The sequence below is a fragment of the Marmota flaviventris genome, chromosome 4 (genome assembly GCF_047511675.1).
Source record: "Marmota flaviventris isolate mMarFla1 chromosome 4, mMarFla1.hap1, whole genome shotgun sequence".
Taxonomy (NCBI): Eukaryota; Metazoa; Chordata; class Mammalia; order Rodentia; family Sciuridae; genus Marmota; species Marmota flaviventris.
In genome coordinates, this window is record NC_092501.1 from 40235139 (window position 1) to 40258409 (window position 23271).

Consider the following 23271-nt stretch of genomic DNA (forward strand, 5'->3'; position numbering starts at 1 on the left):
CATATAACGAGAAAGGCTGAGCTCAGCCACAGGGAAGGAAAAATAACTACAGATTTCTTCAGTTAGTGTCTATTGATTGTCCATGGAGCTAATGCTCCATTCTTATAGTCCAAGAGTGGAAGGCCCTCCCCAGATGCTGTACCTGCCCTCTCAGCTCTTTCCCTACAGACCTAGCATTGTACCAGCTTGTAGATCTGGGCCTTTCTTGATGTGACTGAGCAAGGAGCCCCTCACCCTGCTGTTCCCTAAGTCGGTGGGACTTGGTTAGCTCTACCCCAGTGGCAGGGTCTACCCTAGTGCTGACTATATTCACTGGTCTCTTCAGTTAAGCTGTCCCCTCCTTCTTTGTCCCAATGTGGCTCATGCTGGCTACTTGGCCCTTTCTCCTTCCATGGCCAGTTCCAAAATCGACTCTACTTTGGTTCAAGTTTCTGGGCTTGTCTTGGAGCCCGACTCCCTTCCAGAACCCATCTGCTATCCTGAGCTCCCAGTTCAGAGGTCTTAGCAACCATCATTCCAGAGATTAACTGCTTTCCCGCCCATGCCAAACATCCCAATTCCTGCCCTTGCTGGACTGTACTGGGGTAGTTACTTCTAGCCCCAGATCTCCTTCTTTCCCAAGTAACCCTGCCTGAGTGTGTCTTACTTAGGGAAAAAGCCCAATCCAAGTCCTGGATGAGGGGGTCAGGTAGACAAGTCTGCAAAGGTGCTGCTGTTTGAGGTTCATGCAGGCAATTTGGACAAAAATTTGAAGCCTCCCTCAGTTGGGGGTCAGGTTGGCTATACCCACTGAAGGAGCCAGGAGGCAGGCTGAGCTTGGCTGTGAGTCAGGAAGACTGGTCTCCACAAGTCCATGAACACAAAAGTAAGCAGGGGCAGGAGGTCATATTGTTGTAGAGTTATTAGACTTTTATTTACCATTTACAAAAGAGGTTGACCGCATGCATGTTGTAAGGATGCTGTATTCCCTGCAATGAGCAGACATGATCCAACCCAGCCCTCTCCTGAAAAGTCTGGAAAGACCTGTCCAGTCTGGGCTCCTGACATGCGAGAGCCTGCCCCTCATTAATACTGTTTGGGTTAGGAACTGAAGACACCCTGGCAAGAACTCTGTACACTGGCACATCTGAGTTATACCTCAAAACACAGATTCAGACATCACACAAGCATAAAATCTCTTCTCATAAAATCACGACATATTCTAGAGGGCTTCTGTGCAAGTGGAGCAAAATGTAAAGAACAATTCTATTTTTATATCTGTGTATAAATCTAGATTTTCTTATGGCAGGTTCCTTAAAGCAGGGAAGAACCTCTGTATATTAACCATAGCAGGTTTGTAGGGTTTCTCTCTTGGGAACATTGTCACATATTAACAATGTATGCCTAGGCTACAGGAAAATGCTTTTAGACCAGATCCCAGCTACTAACCCACTATGCAACATCGGACAAATCATGCCTTTCTTGGGAACTCATTTCCCTTATCTTGGCAAAATGGAGACTCGAACTAGACATTGCTGCCCAGCTTTGGTGCTCCCTGAGAGTGGAATGGGTGAGGGGAGAACAGAAACAGAAAGCCGTCATCTGGTTCTGGCTTCTGGGGACCAGTGGTAGCCAGCACAACACCACCAGTGTATCTGAGAGATTCTGATATTTTCTAGAAGAACTGTACTCAGAGAACTGGCCTGCATAAAAAAAACTTTGCATTTGTGCCACTTTGCACTTGGTTGAAGGCTTCATCACAACCTTGGGGCTGAGGTTCTTCGTTTTACTGATGAGGAAGAAGATAATCAGAGAGTTAAAACAGCTTCCCTAAGTTGAATAAAAGCAGAAGATCCCTTAGATCTCAGCCCGGATATCTATCTACCACCCTACACTGTCTTTTGGAAGAGGACTGGTGGGGCAGCTTCTCAGAGAGGAGTCCCAACCTTCTTTTGGGTACTTTTAGAGCTCCCAGTGTGGCTCCAGCTTCTAGGACCAGGGCAGTCCTGGACAGGCATTTCTGCCTTCACTCTTGGTAAAACCATCTTATACCTGTAGGTCCCTTGTCCCACATGAGCACAACAGTGGTCTACAATCTCACCCGGGTGCCATGCTTCAGTGTTTCAGTGGCTTCAGGCAGAGCCCTGCAGCCAGGATGAGTTTTCAGTGTCTCTTCTCCCCCTGCTTGCCTGCATTTCCTCTCCTATGGAATGTAAAGTTTGCTGACCTCCAGCCTCAGCCAGGACTAGATCTCCTTTTCCTGCTCAAGCTCTTAGCTATGGGCTTCAGGATCCAGATTCTTGTTGGCTTATCACATACAGCCAAGGCCCTATGATGAGATTCCAGCAGGACCCAAGCAACTGTGAAGTCTGGGGTTGGTGAGTAGAAGATGCATAGAGCTAGCTCCTTGTCAACTCCTGGCCTCTGAAGAATGGGGAGCATCATGGCTTTGTCAAGGATTGGGGGCACGGGGACATATTTGCTAAATGCATCCTGAGAAATTGCTTGCCCAAGGCCCTATCCAGAGACTTGTGTATGGGGTACAAAACAGGGATGACCTTCAGAAACAGAGGAAGGGGAGCACATTGAGATCAGCAGGGTGGCTATGTTGGGTTGGAAGGGAAAAAGGAGCTACAGGGTATTCTCTAGAAGTAAGCCTTGTTTGTACTTTTCTTCTCAAACTTTTGCTTGAGCTCAGAGACCAGAGTCAACTGGGTGGAGCTTCCCAAGGCCTCAGACTGAGGTGACTGTTGGGATCTCTCTGGGGTGAGGGATCCAGAGACTGTAGGCACCGTACAGCAGGTGACTGTGTTGGGTACCATTCTGGGGGGTGGAGGGAGAGCTGGAGCTATGGGGGGCAATGGGCTTCCAGTGCTGTTATTGCAGTTCTCATTGGTAGGATCCTCTTTTAGCATGAACTTGGTGGCAGACTTGTCCTTCCTGAACTTGAGCCACTCAGTGCGGGCAGTGCGGGGTGCAGGTCTGAAACGCTTGCGGAATACACGTCGCACCGGCTGGACCTTGTTGGACTTCTTGTTACGCCAGAAAGTGGCAGTGGAGATGAGGACGGTTATGGCCACAACAATGGCCATGATACCGGCCAGCACACCCACGGCCTTCATGGGATTGTCCTTGGTTTGTATCAGGAAGGCAGCCATGGGGCTTCGGGACAGTGTCTGGAAGAGAAAGCCGTTGCCTACATTGAACTGTTCCCACTGGTCCCTGGAGGACAGAGTGGGGGCATGCACTTCCTTAAGCCTGATGGGATGAGTCAGCACCCCCCCCAACAGCCCCATGCTGGGGATAGAACCAGGGCCTTATGCTTTCTCAGCAAGAACTCTACCACTGAGTTACACTCCCAGGCCAAGCCTGATTTATTTTAAGAGAATTTGAGAATCTAATATGTGCTATGGGCTTCTTTACAGAAAAACTACATAGGGAGAGAGAACATAATGCAAATCGTTCTCTAGGACAATCACTCAGGCAGAACATGATGCCAACAACCTCTTTTAGATTCAAAACATCTGTTTTGCTGGACGCTGTCCTTGAAGCATAGGATATTGTTTGTCTGTGATTACAGGGGAATTCACTAACATAAATGTATCAAAAATCCCTAAAGCGACGATTCTCTGCCAGACAACTACACATAATTATTTCACTTTTACTTTTCAACACTCGTGTGAAGAGGCATCATTATTTCCATTTTATAGGGAAAGGTAACAGAATCCTAGGAAAGCCTGAAGTTCCACTATTTATAGGTATTGAAACTAGAATTTCAGTCCGATTCCCAAGGCTATTGGTTTGATGTCTTAGGGAGCCTTTGATAGCAATGAGCATCTTTTGGAGGAAGCCAGGAGATGATCTCTCTCCCTCTGCCTTTGTGTCATAGAGGCCTGGGTTATGTAAAATACCTTAAGGTCCATTGACTACTGCTACTTTTTCCTTACTGTGCTTTGTACCCACCTCAGTGTCTGTGATGTCAATCTTGAGTAAGGCTGTGGTGCTGAAGGATGGGGAGCCTCGGTCCTTGGCCTGCACTTGTAAAGACCATGTGCAGTCCCCTCCAGGTGTGATGTTGTGCAGAGCATCGAGGGAGCGGATGGAATTCTTGAGCCTGATCTCTCCTGTGTGTGCATCAATTTCAAACACATTGGCTGGCTCCGCATGGGTGATGGAATAGTCCACCAGGTTGTTGGGTTCCTCTGCATCCTGATCTATGGCCTGTGCACAGAGAGGGACGGATAAAGCCAGGCCTGGGGAAGATACCTTTCTATGCTGGATAAACCAGATGTAATATGGAGCTTGGAAATGGTTGATTTTAATTGAGATGGATTAAGCTGGGAAAAAAATAGAAGGTCTGCACTGCCGTGAGTGAGGGGCTATGCTAGGTCCTGTATGGTTCCATTGCCAGAACAAGTCTAGGAAGTAGGTATTGGTGAATCTATACTATAGATGAAAAACTGAAAGCTTGGATACTAAGTGACTTGCCCAAAGGTAGAAATGGAAGGAGGGGAATTGGGATCCAAGGTCAATTCCATTGGGTTTCAGAGCTCATACTTTTTCGCCATTGGGAAGACAGTGAAGCCCAGTAGACAGAGCACTGCTCTGAAGGCAGGCAGACCAGCTATATGAACTCAGAGAAGATAAACACTTAACCCATTAGAGCTTCCTGTTTTCCATTTGTAATGTCTTCTTTCTCAGAAGATTTTTCTGGGATAAGGTGGAAATGAGGTTACGTAAAACACCTTAAAGTCCATTGCCCCTAGTAGGAATCCATTACCTTTTATTTTAAACTAAATTGTTATGTTCCAGTGTCTCTCTCAGCTGCTAGAACCAGACTTTTAGGGGAGCTCAGCTGCCTCAAAACTCACCTCAATTTTCACTGGGGACCCCAGGACCATCGTCTTCTCCTGGATGCTTTTTCCAAATTGGGGATAGTGGTCATTGACGTCCAGTAGAGTGATGAATACTTCAGCCAGGCTGTACCTGCCCTCCATGTCTTCAGCCTTCACATAAAAGTTGTATCTAGCAGTGGCTTCAGCATCCAGGCTCGCCCAGGGCTGGGTGTAGATAAGCCCAGTGGACGGGTGTATCAGGAACCTGGCAGGCATAGAAAGAACAGGCACAGGTATGCACATGCATGGATGTGTATACATATGTGTGTTTGGCACACGCACCCACTCATGTACACACATCCATGCATGCAATGATAAGCAGATGAGCTGCCTCCAGGAAGCAGCAGTGAGGCATTATGAAGCTTCTCCCAGAAATCCTGCCTGCTCAGGTTCCATCCTTGCAGTCTAATGGGAGAGGAGGAGCTTAACAACCAGGAATTATAGCTCTCCTCCAACACCCTGCTCCCTCCCCAAGCCCAGTACTGCTTGCCTAGCTCAGAAAGCCTCCTGCCTTAGCTCTAGCAGTGACCATGACCTTCTTTTCTCCTAAGCACCTTGCTTATTAAGTCCCCAGAAATCTCTGACTTGGGCTCTGTACTATTTCCCACTATTCATCACCACCCACCTTGCACTCTGGAATGCTCACTGTCCCGCAACCCAGGCTCCCATGGCTTCCAGGTTCTTCCTGCCTTCAGCAAAAATACCTCCTCCCACCGCCAAATAAATCCCTTGCTTGAGGCTATGTCTGTGTTCTGGATCTACTTACAGGTCGGCCCCAGTACCAGAGATGGAGTATTTGACTTTGCCCCAGGGTCCTGTGTCTGGATCCACAGCCTGGAAGAGAGAAAACTCCAGTGGCACCTGTCTTGTGGTCAGGACATGTTGACAGCTCCCTAAGCAAGGGTTGCTTTCAATGGCAATGCAAGGAGGCCTGGAGTTTGCTCAGCTGAAGAGGAACTCACCAAGAGACGGGAGACTGCCTTAGGTCTCTAGTTTTCTTCCAGGGAGTTCTCAAGTGTTGGAGGAACAAAAAGGTTCAGATCTTCAAGTCATTTATTCCTCCTTTATATATGAGGAAGGGAACGGGATGGGTCCCATGGCCTGTGCATATGTCCTCAACACAGACCAGTGAAGGAACACAGGCTAGAGAGGGCAAGCAGCTCAAAGTCACAGCTAATGACTGTGGACTTTGTGATTTAAACTGGAACCTGAATTTGTCTCACTTACAAGGCCCCTTACCCCACCCCAAGTCCTGGGGCCAGTCCCCAACTTACTGTGACAACCACCACGTTGGAGCCCCCTGGGGCATTCTCAGGGATCCTGGCAACATAGTAGTGAGAAGTGAACTTGGGGACATTATCATTGGTGTCCAGGAGCTGGATCACAATATCTGCCGTGGAACTGAACTTCTCTGGAGTATTCACTTCAATGGCCAGGAGCTGGAGAAGGAGGGAAAACTGAGGACTTGTCTGGATGGACAGTCACCTGCACAGGGCCCTCCCACCACCTGCTCCCCAGAACTGGTCCAGCACCCCTTGCCTTGTCTCTGTTCTTACTCTCCGCTTCCAAGAGGTTATTCCTGCCACCATCTGTAAGATCTCTCCTCATTCCTCCCTCACAGACAGCTCCTGTTTATATTTGAGCCAGTTTTTTTTTGTTCTACTGATCTGCATATATATATATTCCTTTTTAATTCCAAATTTTCTGACTATTATTTCTCCAAATAAAAACCAGGATAAGTTTTCTTACCTCCTCTCAAAGGAAATTCTAAGTCAGAGTTAATTGGGGAGATAGTGAATTCTATATCAACCTAAGGAGAACTTGCATTTTTAAAACAAGGTACATCTTTACATATCTTGCCTTTTTTGTATCCCTTTATGAAATTTTTGCATTTTTCATCATTTAAATACTACACATTTCTTGTTATGGTAATTTCTAGAAGTCTTTTATTCTATTATATATTCTCTGTTTGATTGGGGGTATCAACTTGTAATCGAACATGTCAGCTATTCTGCTATTTTTCCAGTGGTTTTTAAACTACTTCTCTTAGATTTTCTAAAGAAACAATTATATCCCTTACAAATAATGTGAATTTTGGCTTCTTCTTTCTAATATTTATGACTTTTATTTCTTTTCTTTCTTTGGGAACAATGTTATTCCAAAAATCATGCTAAATAATAGTGGTGATGGCAGGCATTCATGTTTTGTTCCAGAGTTCATAGAATTCTTTTAATATTTCATTTTTAAACATGATGTTGGGCTTCAGGTATATATGTGTGTATAAGTGCAATGATGACTTAAATAATATCAATGTAGTATTTATTGTTGATTTTTACTAACATATAACAAGTTAATATGTAATATTGATTATTTGTATACATTTATAATTTTACTTAATTTTAAGTGACATTAAAAAAGTATTTTTTCCCTCTTCAGCTAAGGTGGTTATCAGAATAAATGACAGATGTCAAAGACACATGGGAAAACATCTTGATAATCAAACGGTTTCTCTCTTTCTACTAACAGGCCAAATCTTAGTGGTAGTTTTCTCTGACTCTCCATCCCTTGCATTCCTGGGCCTAGTTGTGGTTTAGGAGCTGGGAGCTCAGTGAAGCTGAGGCCATGAGCAGTCTGTAGGAGGCTGTCTGTGCGCCACTCTTCTCCCCCAACCAGACCTAGCACCTTCTCCCCATGTCAGCAGGAGGAGCAGAGGGCCAGGGAGAAAAAGAGTAGGACCAGGAAGGACAGGGGTGATAGGAGTCCCCTCAGGATAAATCAATAATGGGGTGAGCACCCCATTACACTCCCCATTTAAGACAGTGCAAAACATCACCTACCTTAAAGGTTAACACCTGAGAGCTTTCAAAGTCAATGGCGTCTGAATTCTCCACAATAATGGTGACTTGGGCTTCATTTAGGACCGTCTGTGGGACCACTCGGAAGAGGCCTCTGGGTCCCACCAGCCGCAGGTTGAATTTGGCATTGGCTCCCTGGGCAATGGAGCATGGAAAGAGGAAACAGGGAAGATAAATGAGAACAGAAACACATCCTATACAGGTGCTAAGTGCCCTCAGCATAGGGAAATGCCCTTATCCCTGAAAGGTGAGTCATCTTTCTTTCTAAAGGTGCATTGATCAAGGATCAGAAAGATTTAGCAGGTTATAAGGATTAAGCAAGGTACAAACACATAAGACCCAGTTTCTGTGCTGATCATAGGGGTGGAAGGACATATTTGCAAACACTTGTTTGGAGGGTCAGATGCAGGGAGTTTTGTTTGACTGGCTTTTGCTTTTTTAAAAAATTATTATTGGTACATTATAACTATATATAATAGTGAGATTCACTGTGGCATAGTTGTACATGTACACAGCATATTTTTTTGTTTTATCTCAACATAATTTGATCAAATTCATTCCTCAGTGTCCTCTCCTTTGCCCTCTCCTTGCCCTTTCCTCCTCCCTCCCCCTGATCCACATCCTCTCTTCTACAGATCTCCCTTCTACTTTTATGAGATCTCTCTCCTCCTGCCCCTTTTCTCTCTAGCGTCTACATATGAGAGAAAACATATGACACTTGATGTTCTGAGCCTGGATTATTTCACTTAACATGATGTTCTACAGTTCCATCCATTTTCTTGCAAATGACGTAATTTTCTTTTTCTCTGTGGCTTTTCATTTTTAGTTGATTCTGAATTCCTTTATGCTGAGAAGATAATCTTTGATTGGCATTGTCCCTCTGCTCCCTCTTGATTATAACCTTTGGTTTCATTCACTTTCTGATCTGCCTGGCCCCTGCTACATAGGCAGTGACAGTTGACACAGAGCCAGTTAGCTTTGAGGGCAAGACCACGCACCTGGTCAGAGTCATTGACGGTGATCTTGAGGCCCCGCAGGATCTCCCCCTGGGGCGGATGTTCATACATGGACAGCTCAAACTTGTTCTGAGGCCCACTCTCTCCATAGAATGTTGGTGGATGGTTGTTGAGGTCCACAATCCTGATGGTGACAGGGACGATGGCCTGGGCAGCTGGGCTTCCTGCAGAGCTGATCTCTGTCACCTGGGGTGGGGAGAGGTGGCTACGGCTTTGTGGCAGATAGACTCTTGTTGGCCCCAATGGTCCTGTATAATCCCCTTTCTTTAAGTGTAGTCTGACCTAGCAATTTGTTTCTGACTGACAGCATATGGCAAAGATGATGGGCTATCACTTCATGGTTAGATTACATGAGATTGTAACTTCTCTTACTAGCAGAATCTCCCTTGATGGCTTTGATGAAGGAGGCAGCTATGTTGGAGAGAGGCCCATGAGACAATGGGTGGCCCCTAGCTAAGAGTCATCAAGGAACTAAGTAGTGTCAATAACCATGTGAGCTAGGAAGACAATCCTTCTACATTCCAGCCTCCAGATGAGACCCCAGTCTTGGTTGACAATCTGACTATAGCCATGAAAGTGACCTTGTAACCCAGGACCTAGTCAAACAGAACCTGGACCCCTGACCTACACCAACTGAGAGTATGGATGTATGTTGTTTTATGCCTCTGGGTTTGGGGTAATTTGTCATGAAGCATTGGATAACTAATAAAGGCTGAAAAACCAGGGCTGAGGGTCCATAGTATCTCATTAATAATGTGGCAAATATCTGAGCAAATATCTTCCAGGGCCTCCTTTCCCTTTTCTATCAGGATGCTCTGGTACTACAAGGTCACTCTCCTAAAATGACTCCTTCACAGCCTGGCTGCTCTCCTAACCCTTTCCCTTCTCAGACACCTGTGCCTTCTGTTTCCATTTCCTACTCCCACTCGTTTCTCACCTGTCCCACATTTAGATACTTCACACTGCCTTCCGTGCTGCACTCCACGCTATCACCTTTGCACCTTCCCAAGGGCTCCATTCCCTTGGAAAATGTGATTCTGCTCTTGGCAAGTTCTCCTCAACCTCTCTGATCCCTCCTGGGTTTCCTTCACCTGTACCTCCCTTGATGCTCCTGTGATGTAGACTTAGCCAACTGCTCCTCTCTTCCCACAGCCATCCTTTGTGCTCTCATTCCTTCCTGTGCCTTTCACAGTGAATATGGACACTCTCTCCTCTGAGTTCCAAACCTGCATGCCCAGGTATGGATGTTTCACCTTGAATGTCCTCCAGGCACCCAGACTCATCATTTCCTTCCTAATTAACATGTAGCCTCTCCCATGCTCCTGATGGTAGCATCTAGGTTTCATCTGACCACTTTGTATTTTGCAATTTGTCCCTTTCTGCCATCCCACCTCCCTTTACCTCTACAGGTCATCTTCTGCTGACTCCTTGAATGGTGTTTCTGTGTCCTGTTCAGTTCTCTTCAGATCCTAATTGAGTTCTCAAATGCTTGGCTAGCACTGGAGCCAGGATCCCCCGAGTGTTCATAACAACCAGAGTCCTGGGATTACCCCTTTCATACACAGACACACACTCTGAATTCCCATCCTAAGAGAGGATCCCACATTCCAAATTTTGGAACCCAACTAGTTACCAAGTAGCCACAATGAGCTTTCCAACATGAGACTGTCAAAACTTTTCAATGGCTCTTCATTGTTTTGGGGAAGATCCAATAAAACATCATAAGTTATTGGAACTTTGAAGATAGTAAACAGCAGAGAATTAACTTTAGTGTGGGACCCTCCTAAACACAGTTTCTGTGTGGCTGCACAAGTCACATGCCCTGCTTTAGAGAAAACCCATACCTCACATTCAGACCCCTGATGCTCTGGTTCCCAAGCTGGGATTCCTACTTTCCTTCTTCTGCATGCTGCCTATGAACTCTGCTCCAATCTCATTTGACTCCTTCTTGATTCCTTACTATATCATGTGCTATTGTCCCCAGCCTGGGCTTCCAGGGATTTTGTGGCTTGTAATATCTTCACTTACCCTCATCCACCATGGTTTCCTCCACCAGTCTCCACCTGCTGGGTCTTACTGGTGCTGGAGGCATTGCTGCTTCAGTCCTATTTCTTCCTATTTTTTCATAATTCCTGCTGTGTGTGCATGCGTGTACACACACACACACACACACACACACACGAGCTAAAATCTGGTGTAGGTGCCCAAGGTAGCAACATCTAGCTCCCTTCTCAGACTGAGCCCCAGGGATCAAGGAGGGCCTGGGTCTCATTGCCTTGGTAGCCCTCCAGGGCTGGAGAGTGGGCAGGACTGGCAAAGCTAGAGGGGGTTACCTGTACATGCAGCTCATACACTTCCTTCCGGAGCTGGGCAGGGCTCTGCATGACCGAAATGGCTCCAGATGTCTCATTAATTTCAAAGGCTCCATCACTACCTGTCAGAGAAGTCCCCTGCAGTTCAGCACAGGGCCACAGGGGGGTGTAGGGGAGTCACGCCACTCGCTTCTCAAGCATTAGCTAATGGAGGTTTCCTTGTAGACTGCAAAACTGTTTTCATCTGTGTCTTGACAATGAGGAAACTGAGTCTCATAGGGGCCAAGTTAACTTATCTAAGCTTACACAGCAAGTGCAGACCAGGGCTTGAACTCACTTCTGTCTGGCTCTCAGGTTCCATACTGTATCCCTTCTCCTATGCATGATACTGTGTGTGTGTGTGTGTGTGTGTGTGTGTGTATGTGTGTGTGTGAGTGAGACAGAGAAAGGGAACAAAAAGGAGATAAAGACAGAGGGAGGTAAGGAAGAGGAGAGAGAAGGAAAGAGGGGAAGAAACTGAGGGTGTGGAGAGAGAACGAGGAAAGAACAAGGAGATGGTGGGGAACCGCAGAGGGAGAAGCAAGAACAGAGGCTGGGCTGTGCCTTGTGACTGGGAAAAGGCTGCAGTGGTGGTGGGGCAGGAAGGTGCCCAATGTCTGTGCATCTGGGGAAAGGAGCCTGTCTGGGATGGTGGACATGTTCATGCAGGTGTGAGGTGCTGGAAGGCAAGTGTGTATCAGATGTGTCCTAGGACAGGGTGTGGGAGGTGGTAGTCTCTGGGTGAGAGTGTAAAGACATGTGCACATCTGGAATCAGACTCCAGGCGTGATGACCTGGCCTCCTGTGGGCTGCAGAGACCACCTCAGGAACACTGCAGCCTGTTCAGCTGCTGCCCAGGTGTGGAAAGAGCACACTGCAGAGTTAAAAGACCTGGGTTTAAATCCAGAGGTCGGGACTTGGGTGCCAGTTTAGCTGCTCTGAGCCTCCGTTTCCTCATCCATATTAGGGCTAGTACTAGGGTCATACCATATCATCACTGTGCTTATTTATTCAATTCAACTATATGCGCTAGTCAAATATTTAAAAGAATGAGAAAAAAAAGTACAGAAATTCCAAGAGTATAAGAAATGTTGCCACCCTCCAGGTGCAGTGGCACATGCCTATAATCCCAGTGACCCTGAGGCAGGAGGATTACAAGTTTGAAGCCAACCTCAGCAATTTAGCGAGACTCTAAGCAACTTAGTGAGAACCTGTCTCAAAAAACAGAACAAAACAAAACAAAAACAAAATAAGATTAAATTAAAAATGAAAAGGTCTGGGGATGTGACTCAATGGTAAAGTGCCCCTGGGTTCCGAACCCCAGCACCTCCCACCACACACACACAAAAAAGAAAAGTTGCCACTTATCGCCATTCACAAATGTGTGTTCAGGGTGAAGGGAATGAGAATCAGTGGGGACTGTGTGGCTCTCAGGACCCCAGTACTGTTCCCACTGTTGCTAGACTGCAGCACATTTGTCACCTCCTGAAGGGCCCAGTTGGCCTTCTCTACCACATTTTGTCCTGGCCCACAAGATTATAGCATGGGCTGCCTAGAGACCCTCAGACCTCAATAGGTAAGGGAACCAGAACCCAGAGAGGTGGAGGAACTTTTCTGTGGTCACCCAAAGAGTCAGAGCTGTAGCTCCAAAGCTAGACTAGGCTCACCGTTCACGAGGCTGTAGACAATGTGGTTGGGTTTGCCCCGATCTCCATCCATGGCCACCACTGTCAGCACCTCTGAGCCCTGGGGGAACAGAAGCAGTTGCTTGAGGCTAATGGTGACACTGGGGGTTCCCCCTCCCTAGAAACTTCCCCATCACAGAAGGGAAGTGCCACCCCCACACAGGAAAAGAACCAGGCCTCTGGGTAGCCCTGAACTGTGATGCTGCCCTACTCTGCAGGGGGCTTCCAGCACTCACTGACCTCCCAGGGATGGAGGGACAATCTGAGCCTCCCTTTTTCCTGGCCCACAAGGTTATAGCATGGGCTGCCCAGAGACCCTCAGGCCTCCAGACTGACTCCAGTCCCATAGGCCACACTCAGCCTCACCCTGCTGCCCCCTCCATCTTTTGCCCTCACTCTACTCTAGAGGTGCATGAGGGAGAGGTGAGAGGGGTGGATCCCAAGATCACCTTAGATGCAACATCTCACACTTTGTACTTTATCCTATGGCCCCTGGAGATGAGTTACTGAGAGGAAAAAGTCCAGTTTGACCTTGCCCCTTTCTAAGTACCTTACTTGGGACCTACCCTCTTGCCTGACTACTCAGGGCTACATCTGAACTGGGTTCAGCTGCTGCCTTCCCTCCATAGCCAACCCCAAGCCTTGATCCTCAACACCTCTCTCTGCCCTTAGCTCTTCAGCATGTGGGTCTGGGGCTCTCCCAACCCATCTTGCAGCCTGCACTAAGGGCAGCCAGTATTTTTCCCTCCCGTTCTCTGTGCTTGTCTCCAGCTCTATGTTCTCAGTTTCTTTGTTTCATGGAGTTGGGAACAATCAGGGAAAGGGGATAGTGAAAGTTGAGAAGGCAAAATAATTGCACAGAGTTGTTGCATCCACTGTGGCCAATTGAGGTCTGGCTCTGGACTGCTCTGCCTTCAGGGAGCCCATAGTACAGCTGGGAGGCACTTTAAATACATGGATGTATTCCAAGAATGGATGAGCTCAAGTGGGGTGTGCCAGGCATGCTGTGGGAGCAGAGGGGAGATGCCCACATCTTACACCAAATGTGCGGCAGTGCGGGAGTTGAACTGAGGAGGAGGGGCATCAAATGATGTAGTAAGATGGAGTGGGGTACTCAAAGGATAGTAAGGTTCCTGGTGTGGCAGGGAGGTTGAGTCTCACAAGCCAGCCTGGAGAAACTGACCACTGGGGATTCACCCACAGACCAGAACACAAGAACAATAGCTGAAGCACCAGGGGCAGAGATTTGACTACGTGCGAAGGACGTAGAGATTGGCCTTCCAGCTGGACCTGGGTTGGATGCCTCACAAGGGTCACCGTGATTCACACAGCAGATGATGGAAGAAATGCTGGTTGGAGGGTCCCTAGGCTATACGCTTGGGGCTGTGGAGGCACAAAGGAAACCTCACCCTCCAAAGGTATAAAAAAGGCCCCACTTCAAACAAGACTGTTGGCCACTCGCCATCCTCTCTCTCTGACCTTTCCAGGGGCTGACATTTGCAGCCAGGCTGGCGTAAACTTGCATGAATATAGGACTGCCTGGCATAGCCTCAGCGCCCAGAAGCATGCTCCACACTGGTATGGGCTTCCTCCTCCTGGTTCATGGGCTGAGCCTAGTCCAGAGCCAGCCTCTGTATGAAGGGGGTGTTCCCAGGGAGCAGGGTGAGTCCAGCATCCTCAGCATGGGGCCCCAAGAAATCACAAGGGGACAGGGAAGGAAACATCTGGAGGGGACACTGGCTGAGGGGCATAGCCACCCACCGGCAGGGTGTCTTCATACACGTAGCCATAGTAGGGTGTGCCCACGAAGACAGGAGGCATGTCCTGAATGTCCTCCACGTTGACTGTGACAGTGGTGGTGGCTGAAAACACAATGTCGGCCCCTCGAAGCTTGCCCCCGCCATCCTGGGGAAAAACCAGGACCACAGAAGGAGAATGAAGACAAGCTGGGCTCAGGAGTGGGATAGACTCCATAGGAGTCTGGCACCTACCATCTACTGGCTGCGGGGCCATCTGCCCTCTCTGAGCTTCTGTTTGCTCCTGTGTCAATGCAGTTACTTCTCTCACAAGGACGTTGGGGAAATTAAATGAGATGATGCACGAAGGTTTTCAACCAGGGTCTGGGATGCACTAGGGTCCTCTGGATACAGGAGTGGTTCTTTTTCCAGGACCTCATGTGAGCAAGTGCCAGAGGAGGAGGAGGTCAGGGCTAAATTCCCATTCCCAGCCCAAAACCAAGCCTGGAACACCTGAGTAGCGATGACAGGTCCAGCCTGAGTTGGGTGCCATGGGGGCACATGGGATTTGTTTCCTTATCCTCAGCAAGCCTAACAGAAGTGTGCAGTGAGTTGAGCCCCCACAGAGGAACCAGTAGGTGGGCCCTACTTGGAACTCCTGATGGAGGCTGTAGTGGGATGACCTCTAGCCAATATGTAACCTGTAAAGGGCTTCCTGCAAAAGAAACTTCTAGGCCTAGTGGAATAGCTTTTGCTCTTAGTGGGGAAGAGGCTTGGTTGAGCCCTGCTGATTCCTGGCTCCCACACCATGCACTTCAGAAATGTGAAGAACTTAGTTAAACTTCTGGAGCAGGCAGATGAGGAAACAGAGGCTCAGAGAGAGGAACTGCTCACATGAAGAGGAGGAGTGGGGTGAGCAAGCCTGGCCAGACCAATGGAAGGTCCCAGAGGCCAGGTTGTGAAGGGTGTGAGGGGATCACTTGGTCCTACCTAGCTGATCCTGGCCATCAGTCTTGAAGGGTCATATCCTCTCCCCTGGAAGGGCATATGGCCTCTCCATGCCATAGGCACCAGGCTCCCCAGAGAATAAGTCCTGACAAAAGATTTTAAGTAGCTGCCTCTCCTCCCTCCTTAATTCCCGTTATGCCTCCTGCTCTGCAAACTGCCCTCCTGCTGCACAACCTCACTGTGTTCCAGGAAAGTTTAGGACAGACTAGATGCTCCTCTGTTTCTCACTCTCTGTTACCTTGGCAATCACAGTGACAAGATGAGTCTGGGACTTCTCATAGTCCAGAGTGGCTCTGGCCTGCAAGCGCAGCACTCCGCTGTGGTGATCCAGGGCAAATGTGGTGGAGTGCAGGTTCTGTAAGAATCAGGGAGGCACTGGACCTGAGGGAGGACCCCAGGCTGCCCAGGAATGTTCACTCTGAAGGGTTCTCATGGGCCCTTGTCAAAAGAACTCTGATTTGGGGGCTGAGGTTCCAACTTGAGGGCGCACAGCCCTCTTGGCCCCCAGGATACCCTCATAGACTGTGCTTAGGACTTTCTCTCCCACAGTTTTCGTCAAGACCAGAATGTTCTCTCCAAGCAGGGCCTTAGCTTTTCTTTCTGCTCAGCTGGAAAACATGGGGTTCATCCTTGGCCTGAAGTTACCAGCAGGTAGAAACGTGCGGATGGTACTCTGAGAGGGCATTGGAGTTTCAGTATCATGGTGAAGGAGGGAGCCTTGGGGACCTTCAAACCACGTGTAAGGGCTGTGCCTGTCCAGGGCAGCTCCTGCTGGGAGCAGCAAGGGATGATGAGCAGTCTGCAGGAGGCCAGCAGGAGCACTAACCTCTGGTGGGGGTGCTCAGGAGGCCACAGGGTTAGGTGTTAAGTGCCAGGTGCTGTGATTGGAGTTTTGTGTACATTTAATCCTCACAGTTGTTCAGTGAAGATATGTTTTTATCTTTCCCATTTTACATGTGAGGGAACTGAGCTAGAAAATTCAGGTAACGTGTTGAAAGTACATAGTGGTAAGTGGGGGATCTCTCCAATTCCATGTGGAGTCGAAGGTATGTTTCTTCAGAACCTGTACCAAGCTGTACACTGAAAATTGTCAGGGTGGGTGACCAGATGCAGAGAAGAGGAAATGGCATGGAAACAGCAGCCATGTCAGAGAGGCAGTTGGCTTTTAGGAGAACAGATAGGGGTGGGGGTTACAGGGGAGGGGTCCCTGCCTTTGTCATGGCAGCACCGATGGACAAGGGTGTGGGTCAGTAGCATAGTAGCTCTTATTCTGAGAGTTGTTCCCTCTGCCCGTTTTTCTATGGACCATTGTAGTCCCAGATAGGTTTCTTCTACCCTGTGTGGGTGCAAAGTGTCCGAGGCTTATCCCGGGGAGGATTCTGGGGAAGTCGAGGACTAAGGGTCACAGGTCTTCATAGGAGTGGGAGGGAACAGGCCAACTTAGAAGAAGTTAGGATGGGGGAGTCAGGAAGAAGCCTGCTATCCCTCTCAGGTCCCGACCTGTCTGTCTCAGTCCTGTGGATGCTCTTTGGGAACAGTAGAGGGCACTGGTCTAAGGTTACTGGTGATTGAAGGGAGGATGTCCAAGTGTCCCCTCCAGCCCAAAACCCTGGGTGCATCCTATGCATCCCACCATACCTGCAGGAAGTAGGTGACACTCCCTCCAGAGCCAGTGTCCTTGTCCACTGCATGGACCTTGAAGATGCTGCTTCCAGCAGGTGTGTCCTGAGGGGCCACAGCCACAGGGAAGGGTCAGGGGCCAGAGGCATAGGGAAGTGGTGAGGTCAGGGGACTGAGAGGCTGAAGAGGTAACAATGACATATGTAAGCCTCCAATGGGGGAAGGACAGAGACGGAGGAGACATGTAGAACTGAACGCAGGAAAGATGAGGAGGAACGGGGGAGAGAAAGACATGGCAAGAGACTGGGGTGCCCGATGAGAAACCGGAAGGACCAAGTAGATGAGGGTTTTATATATGAAACTGCAATCTGCAAATGAGGACACGGTTTACAAACATGGACATACTTAGGATCACCAGGGACCCCACACACAGACTTCAGAACAAGAATGAAATTGGTTTCTCTTGCTGACTTAGCAAACATTTTAAACTTTGAGAATTTTTGGTGTTGACAAGGGTCAGGGAGACAAACTCTTCTCTATGTTGTAGGGCAGGAAGTGAACAGGTGACCTGGAAAAGCACTTTGGATACAGGTATTTATGCTTTTGACCCAGTAACTTCAAACCTTGGGGTTCTATCTTAAGAAAATAACTTTTCTCTCCTCCTCCCTCCTTCCTCTCTCCCTTCCTTCCTGCCTTCTCTCTTTCTGTGGCTGGGAATGGAACCCAGGGCCTTGAGCATGCTAGGCAAGCACTCTAACACTGAAATATACCCACAGCCCCTTAAGGAAATAATCTTAATTAAAGAAAAGAAATCCTGTATGCTCAGAGGTTTATATTTCTTATAATATCAAAAATATAAATTTTTAATATCCAAGCATAAAGAAATGAGTTAATGAAGATGGATTGTTCACTTGGTGGAAGCTTTCAAAATGATAACTTTTCAATGAATGAGGAAAATTTCTAGGGCATAAATAAAGTGAAAAATAAGATATTGATAGCATTTGTTTACTATGTTCACAATTATGTCCAACAAAAAATGAAAAAAAAAAACCCTATCATCACACAAAAATTAAAAGAAAATACACTAAAATGTAACATGTTCTCAGGTTGGAGGGGTTGAGCGTGATTTTCAAAACTATTCCCTCCTACTTTTCTATAAGTTACACATTTCTACAATTAACATGCATTAATTATAATGGAAAACGGTAAGTAGACATTCTTTTGGAATAAAACCTAATGTGGGAGGGCAGGGAGGCAGAGGTAGGGGAGGACCCAGAGGCGTGGGCTCTCCAGAGGGCAGCAAGTGAAGGGAAGGACAGGTGCTCTGCACTCCAGGCCCTGGTTCCCTGGGCCAGAGCAAACAGCAACTCTAGCAGGCAGGCTGTGGGCCTGAGGAGGGGTCTCTTCCCTGTCCAGTGGCTCCTCTTACCTCAGGAACCAGGACGACATAAGGCTCTTGGATGAACCTGGGTGCCTCGTCATTGGCATCTGTCACTAGGATCACAACTTTTTCTGCCACCTAAGAAAGGGCAGAGTGATCAGGAGTCAGGGCAGTGAGAATTTCTGGGGGTTAAAAGGATGGTGGCCTCTAATACCCCCAAGTATATGTTCCTACCCATCTCTTCTTTCTCTCTCCTTCTCTCCCTTCCTTTCTTCTTTTATTTATTTAATGCAACAAATCTTATTAATGCCAAGCACTGTGTTCCACTCTGGAGACAGCAGACAGTCTGAAGGTACATTATTTTGCAGTGGCCATGGTGGCTTGGATATGGGGTAAAGAACAGCATATTCTCCCCTGCATGGAACCCCTCAAGGGCACCAGGTGCACCATGACCTGTGTAAATGCATCCCTTCGGACTGTGTGTGCTGCATCTAGAGGCCCTGGGAAGCCGCAGCTAGCTGGGGCTGTGGTGGTGGATAGTAGGGAGGTTTCTCAGAGGAGTGAATATTAATCCCTGTAGCAGATTGGCCAGGGGAAAGAGGTAGAATTGGGTGGTGGGTTGGGAAGAAGGGGCCATGTGTGCAAGGGCAAAGAGGACTGAGATAGTGAGTTCAGAGAATAGAGGAGATGCTAAGTCATGGATGAGAGAGAGAAGCTGAGCAAGGCAGATGGTGCCTGATGGGAGGTCCCGCATGTCTGAGTGAAGCTTGGATTTCATCCTGAGGGTGGTGGGAGCCAGCTGTTGGCACTTGCTTTTAGAGTTGCAAAGCAAAGGTTGGGAGAGGGGTGTTCAGATCTACATTTCACAGCGATGTCTCTGGTGGCACTTTGGGTGTGGATTGGGGTGGCTGGGGGGGCCAGTGGGTGTGAGGCAGGTGAGAAGAACTCCTGGGTGGTCAGTGTTTAGTTCAGCTCCAGCAAGTGGAGCAGATGGGGGCACAGGGTTGAGGAGTTGCTATGGAATGTGGATTAGACCCATAGAAGGTCAGTGGAGATAACTTGCTCTCTGTTCTCTCCACCTTGCTTCTCTCTTCCACACCTCACTCAGCTCTCTGCTCTGGGCAGTTTGGGCAGGTCTTGTTGGACCCTGGATTGGATTTACAGGAACCCTCAAGTGGGCTAGGGGAGGAACCATGCCCTTCTCAGGCCCAAACACTACATGTTGCTAGGGCAGCTCAGGAGCGCACTCACCAGGTTCAGGCCGTCAGAAATGCTGATGATGACTTCAATCTCATCCTCCCTCTGTGAAGCACAGGAACTGAGTGAGTGTCTGGGAATCTGACATGCCTTGGGGATGCTGGGGCTAGCGGAGCTTTTCTTGGACCATCAGAGGAGGCCTGGGCATGTTGAGGAAGCCCTGGAGCAGGGCCTGGTGGTGGCAGTGCACCCAGTGTGGCTGAAAGCTGCCTCTTGCCAGGCTTGAGATTTGGGGGATTTATGTATCAGGGGTTCTCATAGACCCAGAGCAACTGATGGGGCCCCAACAGAAAATGCTCTCCTGCTCGAGTGGGAGGAGAGGCCAATTCTGGTTAGCTGGAAGAAGAGGACATCCTTTCTTTTCTTTTCCTTTACCTCTCCCTTATCTCTCTGCACCTCTCCATATCCCAGACATCTGCAGTGGTCTATGCCCATGTTGTCTCAAGAGCTCCCCAGGACATTGTGTGACGTCTATAAGGTCACCAGATCCCTGTGGGTGCCAGGAGTGCTGTTTCCACAGTAGTCACTGAGTCCTCTTTCCCTTTCTCTATTCTGCCTGAGGCTAGTGGATTCTGTCATTGAAGCAGAACTGGCAGCAGCCCCACAGCTGAGGTCTAGTTATGTGGCCAACTAGGCTGACCAGCCTGCTGTGGGGTTATTTATTTATTTATGGTCCTGAGGATTGAAACAAGGGGCACTCTATCACTGAGCTACATCTCCAGCCCTTAAAAAAAAAAAAAAAAAAGGCTGGCTTTGAATTTATAATGCTTCTGTTCTGAATCACTGGGATTCCAGGTGTGTGCCACTACACCTTGCCTGGTGTTGGGTCTTTAAAGGGAAAGGAATCCCCTGCCTTGTCATTGGCAGGTTCAGATGTTTGCAGAAGGGAGGAGGTTTTCCAAACTCAGACATTCTCTCAACTACTCTTTCCAGTCCTGATCTGCTGAGCATCCCTATGGCTTATAGGATCTGTCTAAGGACTGGCTTCAAAGACCACTGCAGGAAAGACCACTGCAGGAAATTTCTTTCAGAAACCTCAAAGTGCATACATTTCACCTTTCTTTTTCTTTCTTTCTTTTCTTTTTTCTTGGTACCAGGAATGAAACTCAGGGGTGCTTAACCATTGAGCCAGATCCCCAGAGCTTTTTATTTTTTATTTTGAAAAGTTGCTGAGGCTGGCTTTGAACTTGAAACCCTCCTGCCTCAGCCTCCTGAGGTGCTGGGATTACAGGTGTGTGCCATCCCCCCACCCCCCACCCCCACCTCCTTGAGAGCACAGTCTCCTCTGTAATGGAAAGCAGCCCAGAGGCAGAGCTGCTGTTCTTGGGCAGCCTCAGCATCACCATCCCTAACCCCTTTGGTCCCCTGTCTGCAGAGAGGATCTGACACATACTGGCATGCTCTAGCAGGAGCAGCCCTGAAGGGCTTCTCACACATTCCCATACCTCTCTGTCCAGCTCTTCAACCAGAGTGATGTTTCCAAAATTGGGGTCAACAGAAAAGACGCTTCTGGTGCTCGGGTCAAAGCTGATGTGATAGGAGACCCGGTCTCCCTCTGGGTCTGTCCCATTCAGTGTGTACACATGGGTACCTGGAAGGAGCACAGTGGGGGAAACCTAGAACCTGGGACCCAATTTATCCTGAAAGTGGCAGCTGCTCAGAACCAAGGATGCAAATGTTTATAGAGTGAATGTTCAATTCAGCATCTAAGGTGCTGCCCTGAACTGGGAGCTCCTGACTGGCCTCACCCCTCCTGGCTTCTTCCCACTTTTTATTTTTATTCTTCACAACTGTCAGATGTTATTATCAGCCACTTTGCTGACTGTAATCTGTAAAACAGATTATGGAGGAGGTTCAGGTCTGCTGTGCCTAGTTGACTATAGTGACTATTTCCCTCTGTCTAAAATGACTTCTCTCTCTGCAGCCAAGACTTGGGAGGAGGGGGAGGGTTATCCCTGGGGTGGGGGAAGCAAGGAGACAAGGGAGCAGTACTGAAGGCAGGAAGTCACCTGGAAGACTTCAGGGATTTCTGAAGGTAGGTGCTGCTTAACTTGCTCCTCCTTTTCTTTAGGAATACCAACGCTGATAGAGTAAGGAAGAGGGGCTGCGACCCTTTCTTCTTACTCCTCGCTATCTCTTTATATTTCAGCTGGTTGGAACTTGGTGGCTCTTTTTAAAGTCTAGAGAGCTGAAGCTCAGGGAAGTAAATATATTTGTTCAAGGTCACAAAGCCCCTAAGGAGCAGTGCCTTATCGCCAAGTTGCAGACCACTGACTGCCCCCAGGGGCCTACCCTGTCTTCAGGCTCTCTCCCCGGTCTCCTGGACTGTCCCGGCTTAGGTCGCCATGGCAGCGGTGACCTCTTTTCCTGACATTGCCCTGGGGAACTTGGAGGACAAACAAGGAATCCCCCAGGGGCATGCGCAGCCTTGAGCTAGGCACCCTGTAGGCTCAGAGGAGTCATGGTTGCGTCTCTGCATCCAGGGGAATGCAGCGTGCTCTCTGGGAGACCTGGGGTGGGGGTGGGGGTGGGCTGAAGCTAGGACTACTTACCCACGGGGGTGTCCTCTGGGAGGCTGAATAGGGCCATGTTTCCATTGGTGCTGCCCACTCCGTTGTCAAAGAAATGGGGGGCAAAGTTGGCCTGGACTAGAAAGAAGAAAGGAAAGATCCCCCAGACACCCCGGGAGAGCTTCGCACCAGCGTGGCATTGGTCAGACCCCACTAGTGCGAAGAAGAGCGCTCTGTCTCTCCAACTTCTGCTGCACGGAGGATCCCCGCTGGGCGCCGCGGACAGTGCACCCCTACCCCCGCAACTCCAATGGGCTCCGACTGCGCTCCAGCTTCTCCAAGACACAACGTTATCCGGGCGTTTAGGAGCGAGGTGGCGCCCAATCCCACCCCCATCAAAGGGAGGACTGAAAACTCTTGCTCAGAGAGGGGCAGTGCCCCGACAAGGTCATACTGCGAGGCAGGATACCTTCCCTTGTCCCTCCAAGCCATCGAAGTAGTTAGTCAATCTCCCACCCTGCGTCCGAGGAAGGGAGAGCAGCAAGGGTTTAGCCCCACACCGTGGGGATCTGGGTCCACCCCTCTGGAGAAGCGCCCCAGGAGCGCCCAAGATCTGGCCGGGCCAGACAGCTGGAAGGACTTCTCCCGCCCCCGTCCCGCAGCCCGAGTCTCACTCTGGAAGTGGACGATGTCCCTGAGTCCACCCAAGTCGCGCCGTCCCCCATTCTCCCCGTCACCCACGGCGGCCGGAGGGGCCCAGCAGCCACTCACCCAGGCAGAAGGGCAGCAGCCCCAGCGCCAGGACGGCCCGCGGCCCGCGCCTCATGTCTCCGCGGGTGGGTAGTGAGCTTCACCGCCGCCGAGGCCGGGAGCAGGAGCATCAAGCATGCCCTGGATCCGCGAGGAGAGCAGAGACGACAATGGGGGTGGCTGCGGCTGCGGCGGCAGCGGCGGGAGGGGGCACGGGGCGGGAGTGCC

The 23271-nt window shown here is 49.1% G+C and overlaps 1 protein-coding gene across 1 annotated transcript; it reads right to left on the reverse strand.

Moving 5' to 3' along the window:
- Positions 1-891: 891 nt before the first annotated feature.
- On the reverse strand, positions 892-23181 carry Cdhr1 (cadherin related family member 1). Its single transcript, XM_027940010.3, has 17 exons — positions 23065-23181; positions 22336-22431; positions 21229-21374; positions 19778-19828; positions 18575-18664; positions 17164-17250; positions 15764-15880; positions 14543-14686; positions 12764-12842; positions 11079-11179; positions 8728-8931; positions 7712-7864; positions 6149-6313; positions 5641-5708; positions 4851-5079; positions 3943-4200; positions 892-3155 (listed from the first exon to the last, which is right to left on the reverse strand). The coding sequence occupies exons 1-17, from the start codon at positions 23117-23119 to the stop codon at positions 2625-2627; spliced, it is 2574 nt and encodes an 857-aa protein (XP_027795811.1). The 5' UTR covers positions 23120-23181; the 3' UTR covers positions 892-2624.
- Positions 23182-23271: the final 90 nt, after the last annotated feature.